At 56.2% G+C, this 14,178-nt stretch overlaps 1 protein-coding gene across 2 annotated transcripts in view; it reads right to left on the reverse strand.

Moving 5' to 3' along the window:
- SNX29 (sorting nexin 29) overlaps positions 1 to 14,178 on the reverse strand; it is a 476,114-nt gene that overhangs the window by 32,433 nt on the left and 429,503 nt on the right. For both annotated transcript variants that reach the window (XM_080829802.1, XM_080829803.1), the window contains exon 20: positions 7,417 to 7,556. In XM_080829802.1, the coding sequence (XP_080685928.1) occupies positions 7,417 to 7,556 (140 nt within the window). The remainder of the gene's footprint in view (positions 1 to 7,416; positions 7,557 to 14,178) is intronic.

A 14,178-nucleotide genomic window follows, 5' to 3' on the forward strand; every position in this document is an offset into this window, starting at 1 on the left:
GGGCATCATTCTCTTAAATGAGAGAAATTCTGCCTATTGAGCTGGCGTAAGAGGGCGGGGCTTAGCCACGTCTATCAAAATTTGTAAACGCGCCTGCCCTCTGGGCCAACGTGGCTTCTAAAAGTCAACCCTACACACCCGCGTGCCGAAACGTGTACCTACTGCGCCACTCCGGGCAGCACTGCTGGAGGAAGGAAGCTCTGGAACCCTCTGAAGTGTTCCGAGAGGGCAGGGGTGGGGTAAATCATAAAAGAGGCAGCGCAGGGGATACTACGTGGCTTTCGACAGTAGCGAGGCAGCTCCAGTCAATGAAAGAGGCGAACCCCGGACACCGCACGGAATCTGGCTCTGCCTTACGGAAGTGTGAACGGTGCCTACAAGATTGCATAAGCGGCTTGACGGGGACCGCGGGGCGGGGCGTGGGGGTGGGCACAGTACTCAGTCCAGTGACGCGTACTTCTTCATCTCTTAGCTTTCTGTAGCATTTCATTTTTTTAATACCATAAGTTTATCACTTCCTCCAAAACGTCTGCTCCCCAGACTCTCCTTCCCCCGTGCTTCCTTTCTGCTGGTAAAAATAGGGACACACATACACGCTTACTACGCGCCGGGCACTGTTCTAAGGCCCTGACACACACGCACTCCTGGCGCCCTCAGGCCCCCACCCCCGACCACATGGAGGCTATGAATACCTCCATTGTACAGATGAACACACAGAGGCCCGGGAGAGCTTGCAACTTGCTCAACACCACACCACACAGCCCGTCAGTGGCACAGCTGGGACACAAACTGGGCAGTGGGACACGTGATGAGGCACTCTGCAGGCTCCTGTTGAATGAATGAATGAATGAAAGACATGTGGCCTGGTGATGTCATGCCCCACGCCTGTTGGCCCCCAAGCCCAGGGCCATGTCCTAGTCATCTGTGTGATACCCCTGCCCACCTCTCTGCTGGCCCAGGGCCCACACAGCGGAGGCACTCAGTACATGTGTGTTGACTCGAATATGGAGATGGTCCACACAGAGCTGACTCGGGGCATCTCTGCATCTGTGTGGCCTGGCGGGATGCTGGGCGTGTCATCCGGAACTCTCATACCTGACAGCCAGTCCTCAGACACATCGGGGTGTCGTCACTCCTCACCTGCCCTCGTCACCCCGGCCAAGACGCCAACTCCTCCTGCCCAGACCCTACGGAAGCCTCACTATCCTCCCCTTTCCAATTTTATTCTCTACCCCACATCTAGAAAGAAGCTTTTGAAAATGCAAACCAGGTCGTTATCACACCTCTGCCCGAAGCTGCTCGAAGCCCTTCAGCAGCTTCACAACTCGTTTAGAATAAAGTTGACAGTCATTGTTAGGGCCTCCAAGGCCCCTTAAAGTCTGGCTCTCTGGAGCTCTCAGCCCCATTCCCCTGCTTGCTCTGTTCTAGCCACTCTGGCCTTAATCTGACACATCCAATTTGCTCCTGCCCCAGGGCCTTTGCATTTACTCTTCCCTCTAACTGCATACCCTTCCCCCAGAAATCTGTAAGATCTTCCCTCAGGCCCCTGAGGTCCTGATCATCTGATGAAAAACAGCACTGTGTGACTCTAGGCTCTGACTCTGCACTACCTTTTCTCAAACACCTTCATAGCAGATATGTTTGTCTATTTTTCAACTTCCCTCCATAGAGGCAGAGGTTTGCTGTTGTTTTAATCTTTTTTCTGTTTTGTTCTCTTTATGACCCCATAATATCCTCTATTATGACCTATTATATCTCTATTATGGTCCCATAATGTCTCTATTATGACTCAGTGCTTGCTGAGTACTTAGTAGGTGCTCTGTTTCAGTGGCTGGAAGAAAATGTCTGCTGAATGCAGTCTCCTTGGACAGGGATGTTCTATGTATCCACTCAGCGGAGTGTCTGTTTGTCCTGAAGGTGTTCCCGGGTCCCCCAGTCTCTCTAGAACTCGTTAAAGGTGTACCATCTTCTTCCTCCTCCCTTTTCTCCTTCCTCTGTGAACGTGACCTCTCCCAAGTCCCCACCAAACAGAAAGAGATGGCAGAGGAGGAACATGATTCTGGGTGGGACGCCTGGAGGACACAGAGGCCATCTGAGTGTTAGAGCAGAGCAGCTGGTGGCCCTGTCACTTTCAGACACAGGGACCTATTCCCCATCTCCTGGGGCCAGAGCACAGAGGATCAGAAGGGCCAGCACCCCCAGGCCACCACTTCCTCCACCTCCCTTAACAGCAGCCCCGGAAGTGGCCTGGCTGGGCTGGAGGGGACCAGATGGCATTTAACCATCATCTCTCCAGCAGAGCGACAGGGTAGCAGGTGCACCCAGAGAGGGGCCTCTGGTGAGGAGCTCCCATGCAACGGGGAGCCTTCCTGCGGGAGAGGCCTGACCCCTCCGGAAGAGCACGGCCACCCGCACCCGGGGCCAACCTCTCGGGCTCCCCGAAGAGCCGGAGCTGAGCCGCCGCGCCCGGTTTCCCCAGGGCAGGTCGTGAGTCACTGTCTGGAGCGGAGATCCCCAGCAGGGGAAGGAGGGACGGAGAGGCTGGCTTCAGGAATAATTCAGAATAACTTTAGGCAAAACACTTAAATTTTCTGAGCCTCCAGTGTTTTACTTGTAGGGATAGATGGATGGATAGCTGCATGAAGAGACCAACAGGGAAATGTCCCCGGGGTTTTTCAGGATTCTCTCCTCTTTCTCTTGAGTCTCGTGATTAACAGCAGCCGTCACAGAGCAGACGCCGCGCTGCCGCTCCCAGTGCCCGCACGGAACACCCCCACGGGCCAGCCCACCCTGCTGCGACTCTTCCCTTTACCACACAAGACACAGAGGCCAAATCCTTGCCCGAGGTCGCCATCCTCCCCTGTCGAAGAGCCGGGGAATATCATTGTCTCCAAACTCCCTGCCCTTAGTATTTGGCGATCAGTGATTTCAAACTCCGCTGCCTTCGAGGGCCCCCAAGCTGATGTACATCAGTGAAGCCGGCCAAGGGCAGAGGCCAGACAGGGTGTTCGGAAAGGTGCCAGGCTGGGGATGCTCAACTCGCAAAGTCACAGCTCTCAACCTGAGCCTCAGGCTCTCCCTGCTGGGGCCGTGGTGTTTCCTCCCCGAGCTAAACCCCTGCTCACGGCCACTCGAATTTCAGCCGGAAATATGTCCAACGGCTTTATGAGTAAACGCAGCAGCAGATGGGGTGGGGGGTGGGGTGGCGTGGGGCGGGGCAAACAGCGACCGCACTTTCTGCTGAAAATTCCATTGGGAATTTGTGCTGTGACCCACACTCTTACCCCAGCCTCCACTCCCACAACCCTTCCTCTCCCCCTCAGGAAGAGCAGAACACGAGGCATTTCCCAGGGATGAATTACTCTGCAGAAAACATTTTAATAATGCGCTAAATGACAGCACAACAAATCATTTAAGCCTTCACTGATTTTGCGGTCCAGGTCCGTGGAATGAGTTTTTGGATTCTGAGCCTCCCTCGTTAACAGACTTTCAAAAGAGCACCTGACTTCGCCCGGGTGTCTGGGGTGACATCTGCCACACGCCGCCTCTTGGCGCCCACCTTTCCCTCAAACGCGGGGGGGACGCAGACAACACGGGGCTCTGAAGGAGGCCGCTACGGGGGCCGCTCCTCCTCCGCTCGCCATCTGGGGCCACTCTGGTCCCCACCGGATGCACAGAGTTCAAAATGGCAAAGAAACGGCCCGCTTTCTACCACCCTGCTTTCTGCTGGCATTCGCGAGGCAGGCAACGGGAGGCGGAGAGATCTGGAGAACGAATTCAACTAGCTGATTCTCCGGCTCTCGGATTTGTGCAGATGGCGGAGTCCTTGGAAGTCACGACGGCCCTCGCAGAACACAGTGAAATCCGGACACGTTAGAGAGAAACAACAACACAGCAACGTGCGCGCAAGAGCAGGCCTGGTTGGATACAGACTCCAGGCTGCACAAGCCCTGAGGTTTTAAGGAAGACCGATGAAGGAAACTGGACCAACGCTACCCACTTGCTTCCCTTCCCCCGCCCACCTGCCCTCTCCCTCCAAGATGGAGCGGGACCACCTTTCGGAAGCTCAGCAGCGCACCGGCTCACGGAACACGCGTGGGAGCAGAGTGTGCGAGGAACGCATCGTGAGTAACAGTCCGGTCCCACGTCCGCCTCGACGGAGAAGCCACCTGAGTGGTGGCGAAGAGGCAGGACTGCAAACTCAAGCCTCCAGCGGGGGCCAGGCAGGTAACGCAAGCGAGTGTATGCGGCCAACAGCCCAGCGCTGACAGCCAGGGCAGGGGAGGCTCGCCCAGAGTCCGGAAGACGACGGGAGCGGGGGTCTCCGTGAGGGCGGGGCAGCGCTGCTCGACTCCGGCCAAGCGAGGCTGAGCGGGCTGGGGTGGGGTGGGGTGGGGTGGGGATCCGTCCGCTCCAGCGGCCAAAACCAAACACCACTGACTGGGGGGCTTAAGCAACAGACGCTGATTTCTCACTGTTCGAGAGCTACAAGTCCAAGATCAAAGGGCTGGCAGACCGGGTTCCAGGTGAAGGCTCTCTTCCTGGCTTGTAGATGTCTGCCTTTCACTGTGTCCTCATATGGCGGAGAGAGAGGAGTCTAGTGCCTCCCCTCCTCTTCTTATAGGGGCACTAATCCCATCCTGTCCCCCTGATAACTTCCCCCAAACCTAATGACCTCCCCAAAGCGCTACTTCCGAATGCGATCAGATTGGGGCTAGGGCTTCAACATATGAATTCTGGGAGGATACAAGAGTTCAGCCCAGAACAGGACATGACCAATTCGGACACCTCATCTTCTTTCCTGACACCATCTAATATTTTGATGTCGGTGTCACGTCAATGTAGACACACAGATAACAAAAGCCCACTGCGCTGGTCAAACGAAACAGCTCAGAAGGGCAGGCGTGGCCCACAGGCTGCGGGTTTGTCCCGAAACATGGGGTATGGCGCCAGAAAGCCCGGGCTCCCCATGCGCTGGCTGGCTAGTCCTGGGGTCACGAGGAAACCTCTCTGGGCCTCACTCCCCTTAGCACTTCCGAGGGGACCTCGTCAAACTGCCAGGTTACTGGCGAGTTTATAAGGTTCCTCCTGACAGGTTCTCAGGGAGATTGGATGAGATCAAGGAGGGGAACACGCAGCTGGTGCCTGTTCGAGCGCTCAGGAAACGGAAGGGACAGGCAGCGGGGGCCGTCCTTCAACAAGCCCACCTCCGCTCAGTAGCTGAAGGGGGTTTTTCGAATCTTGAATCGGCATTTGAAAGAACTGAGGAAATGTGCCAAGATTTATAAGAATAATTACGCTTTGTGGGGTTTATTTCCTGAGCTAAGAGAGTTGTGGTTTTTTTCGTTTTGTTGTTTTTTTTTTAAACTAGAAATTTCTCAGGGCGAGCTCTCGAGCAGAAGGCCAGACGCAGTTTTCTGCAGGCGCACACAAATAGGAAATTACCACGTGGAGAGTCACCGGCACGGGCGCACTTGGCCAGTGTCGGCTTCCACTGCCCCAAAATGAACCAATGGGCAGACTCCGACCCGGAATCCCAACTCACTCAATAAAGACAGAGGAGGCCAGGGCAGCGTCATGTGGACGGCGAGGAGAAGCGAAGGACCGAAATGCCTCATCCCCAGGGGGGTCTAGACTAGTGTTTACTCAGACGCCTGCTGTCAAGAGTGTGTCATGTGCTACAGGCTCTTACTGAAATTCTTTGTATTTTTTTAAAGCCTGTGACATCAAACCTTACGTTCTCTGTGCTAATTAGGCATAAAAGGTTTCTCCCTCGGCTCCAGTGAATGGCAGCTGGCACGGCTGAGCTCGCCCCACACTGAGATGCATGTACAGTTTCCACCATCCCACAGGCCAGTGTTTGGCAAACAGTCAGCCAGAGACGCCAGGGCTGCCCGCACCCAGCAGGAAGGACACCAGCTTGCTGTGACCAGTCTTCCTTCCTTCTCAGATCAGGGTCTTAAGACTGACTCTAACTCGGTTTTCATCAGAAAATTTAGCCCAAACTCACAGGACTCAGTGACAGGTTAATCTCCAACACCATCCCAGCCAGGAGGCTGCCCCTAGAAGAATGGGAGCTCCCCCTGCGAGCTATTACAGCACTTCCACCAAAGCCAAGGCCCCAGCATCACAAGGGAATGAGAGAGAAATGCAGTTTCCCATCCAATGCATGCAGGAAACAAAGGTGCCTTTTACCCGAGGCAGAATACAGGCTTTGTCTTCTCACAAAAGCCCTGAAACAATTAGAAAAACAAAAGCAAGCTGCGAGCAGTAAGGGGGCCAGTCAGGCCAACGTCTGTCTGGTTGGGAGTTCAAGTGTGACCCAAAGGCGTGCCCCAGGACAGAAGCAAAGCTCCAGGCCCGAAGTTAGAGCATCACTGGTCCTAAGGACAGGCCCCCAAGCCCTGACCTGCCGAGTGAGTCCGAGAGCTAGACTACAAAGAAACTCTGATTTACCCCGACCTGTCACACAGACCCAGACCAGCACTCCTCAACTAAGGGATCCACAGGTTTGCCATATGGGATTTTCCATCTTGTGTTTCCATATGATGCTAATGTTCTAGAAACAATATGATTATGTTCTACAGCATCTGAAGGCTCAACAAAAAACCAAAGGCTGCTCCGTCACCTCCGTCCCGATCCCAGGGTGTAAGCGGGTCAGGCTAGAGACAGACTTAACAGCACAGAGCGGACTCGTTGGTGATCAGCCAGTGACGCCACGTGACGACTGCCTGCCCCCAGGTGCGGCACAGATGTTCCCCAGCAATGGGAGCGGAGAAGAGGGGGCAAGGACACCCAGGTGCCACACGGGGCGAGCGGAAAGAACGTGCCGTGTGCCACTGGGAGCAAAGCTTTGGCTTCAGATGTGCTGACAATTCAGAAGTGTCATGATTTAGTAAGTGCCTGACACGTCAACAATGCCTTCCACTTTCTTTCCAATATCACGATAGAAGAACAAAAAATTTATACCCGATTTTAAGTTAGGTCACGGTTACATTATTTTCATATTAATATGACTTAAGTCAGTGCCAGTGGGAGTCCGAGAATGTCTCCTTGCATCAGTTACCCACTGAGGCAACAGTGACGGACCTATTTGGTTCTGGAACATTCTGTGAGCTGCAGAGAAAATTAGTCTCTCCTTTGATCAGAAGGCATGAAGCAGAAAACCGCACCGGCCTAATTTAGTTGCAGACCTCAGCTCAACCACGCTCGAATGCAGACTCGAGGTCTCCAAGCCCTTCCCGCAGTCTGCAGCGCCGTGGCCCATGGCTCCAGGAGAACCTGGGCCCCAGCATGGCGAGGACACACACACACACACACACACACACACACACGCACACACACACTTCGCTGGCCAGCCTCGGAGGAGGGGAAGGAGGAAGTGCTGGGCGGAGGGCCCGTGCAAACCGTACTTACACAAAGAAGGGCATGAGCTGCACGAGGGTCTCCTTCTTGGGGCTGGCGGCGAACTCGGGGGCCACCTGGATGACCTTGTTCATGACGCTGCGCAGGTAATTCTGGAGCTGCTTCCTCCGCTCCTCCACAAACTTGGCATCCTGAGAAAACACATACACGCCAGCATGCTCAGGTGTGCTCTCTTCGCCCGTCCAAAAACAGCCCGGAGAAGACCCAGCAGTCACCACCGGGCAGCAAGCTAATGTATACGGAGTGACCGCCCTGTGCAAACGGTGCCTAAGGCTTCCCCGGGGCGATCACGCTGAGCACCAGGGCAGATGTTCATGATATTCCTACTAAGAAGGGCCCAGCGGGTCCCTATGACCACGTACGGTGTGCCCGTGAATGAATGAAGTCTAACCACTGTGGCTGTTATGTATGAGCACCTACCACGTGGTGATGGGGCCTGGGGACCGAACCATGAACCCAACGCTCACTGCTGTGTTGCTGGCAGAGGTCACAGGCCAGGGTGGGACACGCCAATATACCCGGTGACCACAAAGGCCCGAGTAACTGTCCATCCCACTAAATGCTGCCTTCCAGAAGACAGTGCTTAATTTGCCAATGTGGGAATTTTCCAAAATCTGAATCAGTCACCGCTATTTAAGAAAGGTTTTATTGGTAAACTGTGCCTTCTCTTACAACACTAGGCTACGTGGCCACAGGGGGCCACATCCGACTGTGGCTGGGCAGCACGGCTCCAGCGGCAGGCACGGCCCCCAGGTCCATGCAGTCTCTCCAGCCCTCTGTGCTCCCGGGCTCGGTTCACCTGACTCTCCTCGCTCCCACTCCCCACCCCACCCCAGCCCCGAGTCCTCTTGCTTCTCGGCACTGTAGCGCCAGCCTCCCACATGTGCCTGCTGGGCACTAGGACTTGGACCTGTGTGACGATCTACTGTCCCCTAGGTCGACATCCCTAAGAATTTTGAAATGAGAGCCCCCACCACTTCTGGAGCCCACCCTGCTCATTCCCATCTGTGCTGGGAGCCCTGGCTTACCACACGGAAACCCTGGCCAGCACCGGGAGAGACGGGAAACTCAGAGCCACGTGGGGGTAAGGGAAGAGTAGAGGGAGGGCAGGAGGGGGAACGGGGTCATCCGTCCTCATGAGGACACCAGAGGAGACACACTCTGACTCATGTCACATGAGAGAGGAGGGAGCGGCGTGTAGAGAGGGTCTGGGTAGCATGGGCACGAACGAGGTCCCACAGATGGAGCGGGGCGCTCCCCCCTGCCCCTGCCGGCACAGAGCTCACCCCAGCAGGGGCTTGGCAACAGTGTGCTGAACGAGGCTGCTCTCAGAGGCACCCACAGACCTGCCCAGCACCTGCCCTGATCTTGGGAGAAGAGCGCCCACAAAGCCCCGCCAAACCCTGAGCACGGTAGGCAGAGTCTGTAAGTGCTACTCGACTCAGCAAACAAAACTACAGGATGCTGGGTGAGAGCTGGATTTCAGAGAAACAATGCAGAATTTTCCAGTATTCATAACTCCATATTCAATAATTCATGACTCAATAATTTCTCAGTATTCAACTACGTACCACACAATAAAACTTCCCGTGCAGTATTTGGGACATACTTGAACTAAGAAATTATTCATCGTTTATGTGAAATTCAGATCTCACTGGCAGCCCGTGTTTCATCTGGCAGCCCTCCCGGAGCACCAGCGGGAGGAAGGGTCGCGGAGCTGCGGCTGGTGGCAAGCTCCCCCCGCCCCTGGGCCCTTTCCGGGCCACAGCGAGGTCTTGCCCAGGGCCACCCCCGCGAGCCGCCTCAGTGTGACCCTCCTCCCCTCCTCCAGAGGGTGAGAACACTGACCACTGCTGAGCCCCCAGGAGGGACTCTGATATCCCGCAGCCACCAGGGCAGGGGAGGGGGGTGCCCTGGGCCTGCACTCCCTCCCTGGTCTGACCACCAGGTGCTGCTCTGCTGTCCCCGCATCAGCGAGCAGTAAGCTGCTCCTCCCTGGAGAACAGCTGGAGAAGGCGGAGAACGTGCCAGGTGAGCGCCCCATGGAGCTCCTGAGGCCTGAGTTCTCATCTGCACAAAAGCCCAAGAGGCCGGCCAGAGAGGCTGTCGTGGGACAACAAAGGAGCCCACCGGCCCCCCCTGAGCTCATGGAGGTCTCTCCCCTCCTGCCGCACAGAGGGTCAGGCCACTCCAGAAGCAACACGCAGAGATGGAGATGGGAGGTGACTCCTCGTGCTGCCTGTGGGGCTGGGCGGGCAGCGGGATCCCGGGGCGTGAGGACACTCAAAAGGGAGGCGGGGGGATGACACCCGGGGGTCTAAAACACTCATTTTCACTTGTCTCGGAGTCTCCTCTCACCCAGGTCCCACAGGCAGCAGTGACGTGGCAGAAAGGCTATCACCCTGGGAGAAGCCGACCCCCTTGCATGGACTCATTCCTCCTGAGGGCCGCTGCCTGGAAACGGGGCCGGCCCCGAGAGGACCCAGCACGGCAGCAATCTCACTCTGACAAGGGGGCAACTTCTCCCAGAGCGATTCGGAATGAAGATATCTGTGGAATCTTTACTCGTGCTCTGTGCTCTGTGCCCTCCTTGCCTCGCACGCTTACAGCCCGTCTGAGGCTGGAAGCAGAAGCTGAGAGAGGGTAAGGAACGTGCCCGAGGGCTCAGAGTCTAGAGGTGGACCAGCAGTGTCCTGGGTCCTTAACCCGCCCACCGTGGGAGCCACCCGCCACCCGGAAGACATTCTTCAACTCACAGAAGAAAAAGCTGCGAGTCTTCCAAACCACAGGCTTCCCCGAACCAGGATTCACTCGGGGTCAGCGCTAGCAGAAGCCGGTGACCGCGCGAGGACAAGGAAGCCCGTCACCGTGTCACCTCAGTGCCTGGGGGCCACACTCTCCCGCGGGTCTCTGATTCGGAGGTGCCGGCACCCAGAGTCCCCGCAGAGGATGCAGTGGGGCAGGGAGGAGCTCAGAGCTCTCTGTGGGAGACGGCCTTTTTCCCCTGTCATTTCATTCTTACTTTATTATGGAAATTTCAAATATGGCAAAGAGCAGAGCAAATCGTATCATGAATCCCCATAAGCCTCTATCTAATAAAAAAGTCATAACCCCTTTCTGTATTTGTTTCATCACTACTACCTTTTTGCTGAGGTCTTTTACAGTAAATTATAGTCACCATGACATCTCACCGCAGGGGGCTGTGGCACGCCCTCCCGAAACCCGAAGAACATTTTCCTATTTAACCACAGTGCCATCAGCACCTCTAACAAAATGAATGCCGATTTGCTGGTGTGATCTCATACGTAGTCCGTGTTTAAAGATCCCAGTTTTCAAATGTGCCTACTGCTTCCGGAGCATTTTAAAAAGAGGCTGTGGTCCGTCCCAGAAGGGAGCTGGTGACTCCAGCAGGTTGAAGGCAACACTGTCCAGAACAGACTCCCCCACTCGGGGAGCAGCTGCGTTCTGACCTGCTGGCGAAGACGGTCCTACTTTTCCCCCAAGCTACTGTGGCTTGGATGGCCCCCAAATACTAAAACCAGGGTATTTCAGCATAAAACCCAGATTCCTGGCATCCCTTGAAAAACTGAGCGGTCTTGCCCTCATTAGTTGCCCCCCCTTGGTCCGATCCCCTGCCTGGCCTCCTTGGGCCCCTATGAAACCATCCGAGAGACCACACGGTGGGATGATCGCACCCGATGACGTTCCCTGCAGCAGGCAGAGCGACTGCGTTGCCATTTACCAGCTCCGCCATCAGGTGGCTAAACTGGAGAGGGGGAGCCTCAGGCTTCTCATCCGTAAAATGGGGCTAAGGATGGAGCCCAACTCATCGGTGATAACCCAGGCTAAGTCCTAGGTAACGAACGTCACTGGCTGGGAGGCGAGAGATGAAGATTTGTGGATTTCCACCAGGATGTTTTCCCTCAAGGCATTTCTGTGTGGATGGGGCGACGACCGGCAGGCAGATGGTGGGCGTCGAGGCAGGGGGCAAGTGCTACGAAGCTGTGATCCACGGGGGCTCAGCGAAGCTCAAGGGAAGTTTGCGAGAGGGACGGAGAGAGGGCTGGAGTCCGAGGAAGTCACTCCTGAAAACAGTCCTTTGGCATCTCTTGGAGAAAAGACACGTCCGTCAGAGGGTCTAGGTGGGTGCCCTCGGGGGGGGGGGGAACAGACATGCCACGGAGAGGGAAGAGCAGATGTGAGGGACAAAGGCAGGAGGTGTGGCGGGCGGCAGAGGGCAGGCCCCACAGCCGGGCTCAGCCGTCTGAGCGAGAGCAGACTAGTGGCTGTCGGGGTGGGTCGGGCACAGCCTCGCAGACCATCACCAAAGGAAGCCGCCGGAGGACGGATGCAGGAGACGTGTGATCTCACGGGCATTTAGGAAGACGGCTCTGGGGGACACGGGGTACAGGCAGCCTTCAACTGTCACGACACCGTCCTAGCTCAGAATTCTACAATGGTTCCCCGTGAACTCTATCCATCCCCCCAACATGTGCAGCTAAACTGTTAGCACGGCTCAGAGGGAACGGCACAATGTGGCCACAGCACGCCCTGCCAACCTCACTTCACGTCTCCCTGCTCCCCCTCCAGCACCCACCCAACACTGTCAACCTGTCCGCCCCCGCATCACACACACACTCTCCTGGGGCCGTCTGACCTTTCCAGAGCTGTTCCCTGGGCTTGGAATACCTCACAATTTTGGTTTCTGCTCTTGTGCCACCACCTCCAAGAAGCCCTCCAAGACACATTAGCTAACGATGCCTGATTCTCTTCTCTGTGGTCCTCACCGCTGCCTGGAACGGTCTCGCTGGCTCACCATGTGCCTTTTGCTCCCCCACCTCCCCTCATCAATTCTAAGTCCCAGAGAGGTGGGTCATTCCCTGTCTAGTTTCGCCCGGTATCATCAGAGTCTAACGCAGTGCCTGGAGATCACAAGGGACCCCATAAACACTTACTGCAAGAATGAATAAATGCAGGGATGAGTTCAGGGGGGGACCGGCAGGGCACCAGGCAGAACGCTTTGAAGGCTGTGGCCAAGGCCAACAAGAGAGGAGAACGACCCCTGAGAGGAGCGGGACGGAGGAAGGGAGGCTGGCTCCACACGGCCTCAGGCAGCAAGTGCAAGACAGGTAATAAAATGCACAAGGACAAGGAGCTGGTCCTTCAGAGACCCCACTTGTCACATGGGGTGCCCGGGAGGAGACGGGTATCCTGCTGGGAGCCTGCCCCACAGGGTGGGGTCAGCGCTGAAAGGGCCCTGAGGTATTTCTGAGTTCACTGTTTGGGCTCCGGGCTGCAGCCTAAACAGGGCACAAGAAACGGCCGTAGCGGATGGAAGCCGAGCTCACGGAACCTGCCAGACCCGTCCGGGGGCTGCTTGTGAGCTCTTGCGGCCGTGGCCCCACTGTCATTTCTGCAGCATTCCCGTCGCAATGCTACCGTCACTTGGCGTCTAGGGCCGCTGTAGTGCGGGGGTCAGGCCTCACTTCGGGAAAGAACACCCAGAGCTCCCTGGATGGGAGTATTTTCTTCCCTCCAGAAAAGGGGAATTTGGTTTCGAGCCTCAGGATAATAAAGGCGCCGTCACATCGGGAACAGCTACTGTGAGGGGGCACCCGGGGGGCTCGGCTGGCCGAGATCCAACTCTTGACTTCAGCTCAGGGCGTGATCTTGGGGTCAGGATACTGAGCTGGGCAACGTGGGGAGCCTGCTTGGCTCTCTCCCTCTTCTCCTGCTCATGCTCATGCTCACTCTCTAAGGTAAACAAATAAAAATCTTAAAAAACAAAAAAGAGCAGCTTTACAAATGATGCAATACTGTAAACCAGACAGTGAGGCGTGCTTCCTAGAACAAACGCTCAGCCCCAGACCCCCCCAGCCCCCACCCCGCTGACACAGGGGCTGGGTCTTCCTGCGAGCTGCCCGCCGGTGGGCTGAGGTGACTCTGTAATGCTGAGTTCCTTTTCATTCTCATCGAAGAACATCATGGTGTTGTATAAAATAAATGGGAGGTCTGCTTCCATCAGGAGCGGCAAACTGCTCAGGCCCTGTCGAGGGACGGCGACTGCAGAGTCAGGTGACCTGTCACACTGTCCCTGGCCGGAGAAATCTGGAACATTGATTAGACTCCCACTGAGCCCAGCAGGAGGACCCTGGCTATGAGATCCCCTCCCATGCCCAATTCTGAGCAGACTCGCTTACCCGCCCCATTTCTTCTCCCTGGGAACAAGGAGGATGAGCTTCCCAGCATCCTTGTGAGGTGGGAGCCCCAGGCCAGGCTTGGCAGATGCCACACGAGCCAACCACATCCAGGCCTTGCCGGAGAACGCACGGACCCTGTGACCCTCCCCTCTCCCTTCTCTTCCCTTCCTCTGGGAGTGCAGGGGTCCTACAGGAAGGCAGCAGAGCCACTCGAGAGGAAGCCACCTTCCCCCCCACACTCCTTGCCTGCACTGGGTATTAGCTGAATGAGAAATTAATTTTGCTGCCGAAAGCCAGATACTTCCAGATTTCCACCACGTGCTGTTAGCGGTCCTCCTGCTAATTCTGCGGATTCCCACCGGGCACGCTCCCTGGCAATCTGCTGCGGACCTGCCTGTGTCCAAGGCAGTGTGCCTTGAAAGAATGTACACTGGTGACCAGACATGGCCCCTGCCCTCGAGAAGCTTCCAGGCTGGTAGAGGAAGGAGACAGAAGTGGGTACATGAATCCGTCACGGTAAGCACCACAGGAGAGTTGGGTGTGGGGCGGACGG

This window comes from Martes martes (assembly GCF_963455335.1).
Source record: "Martes martes genome assembly, chromosome: 18".
Classification (NCBI taxonomy): domain Eukaryota; kingdom Metazoa; phylum Chordata; class Mammalia; order Carnivora; family Mustelidae; genus Martes; species Martes martes.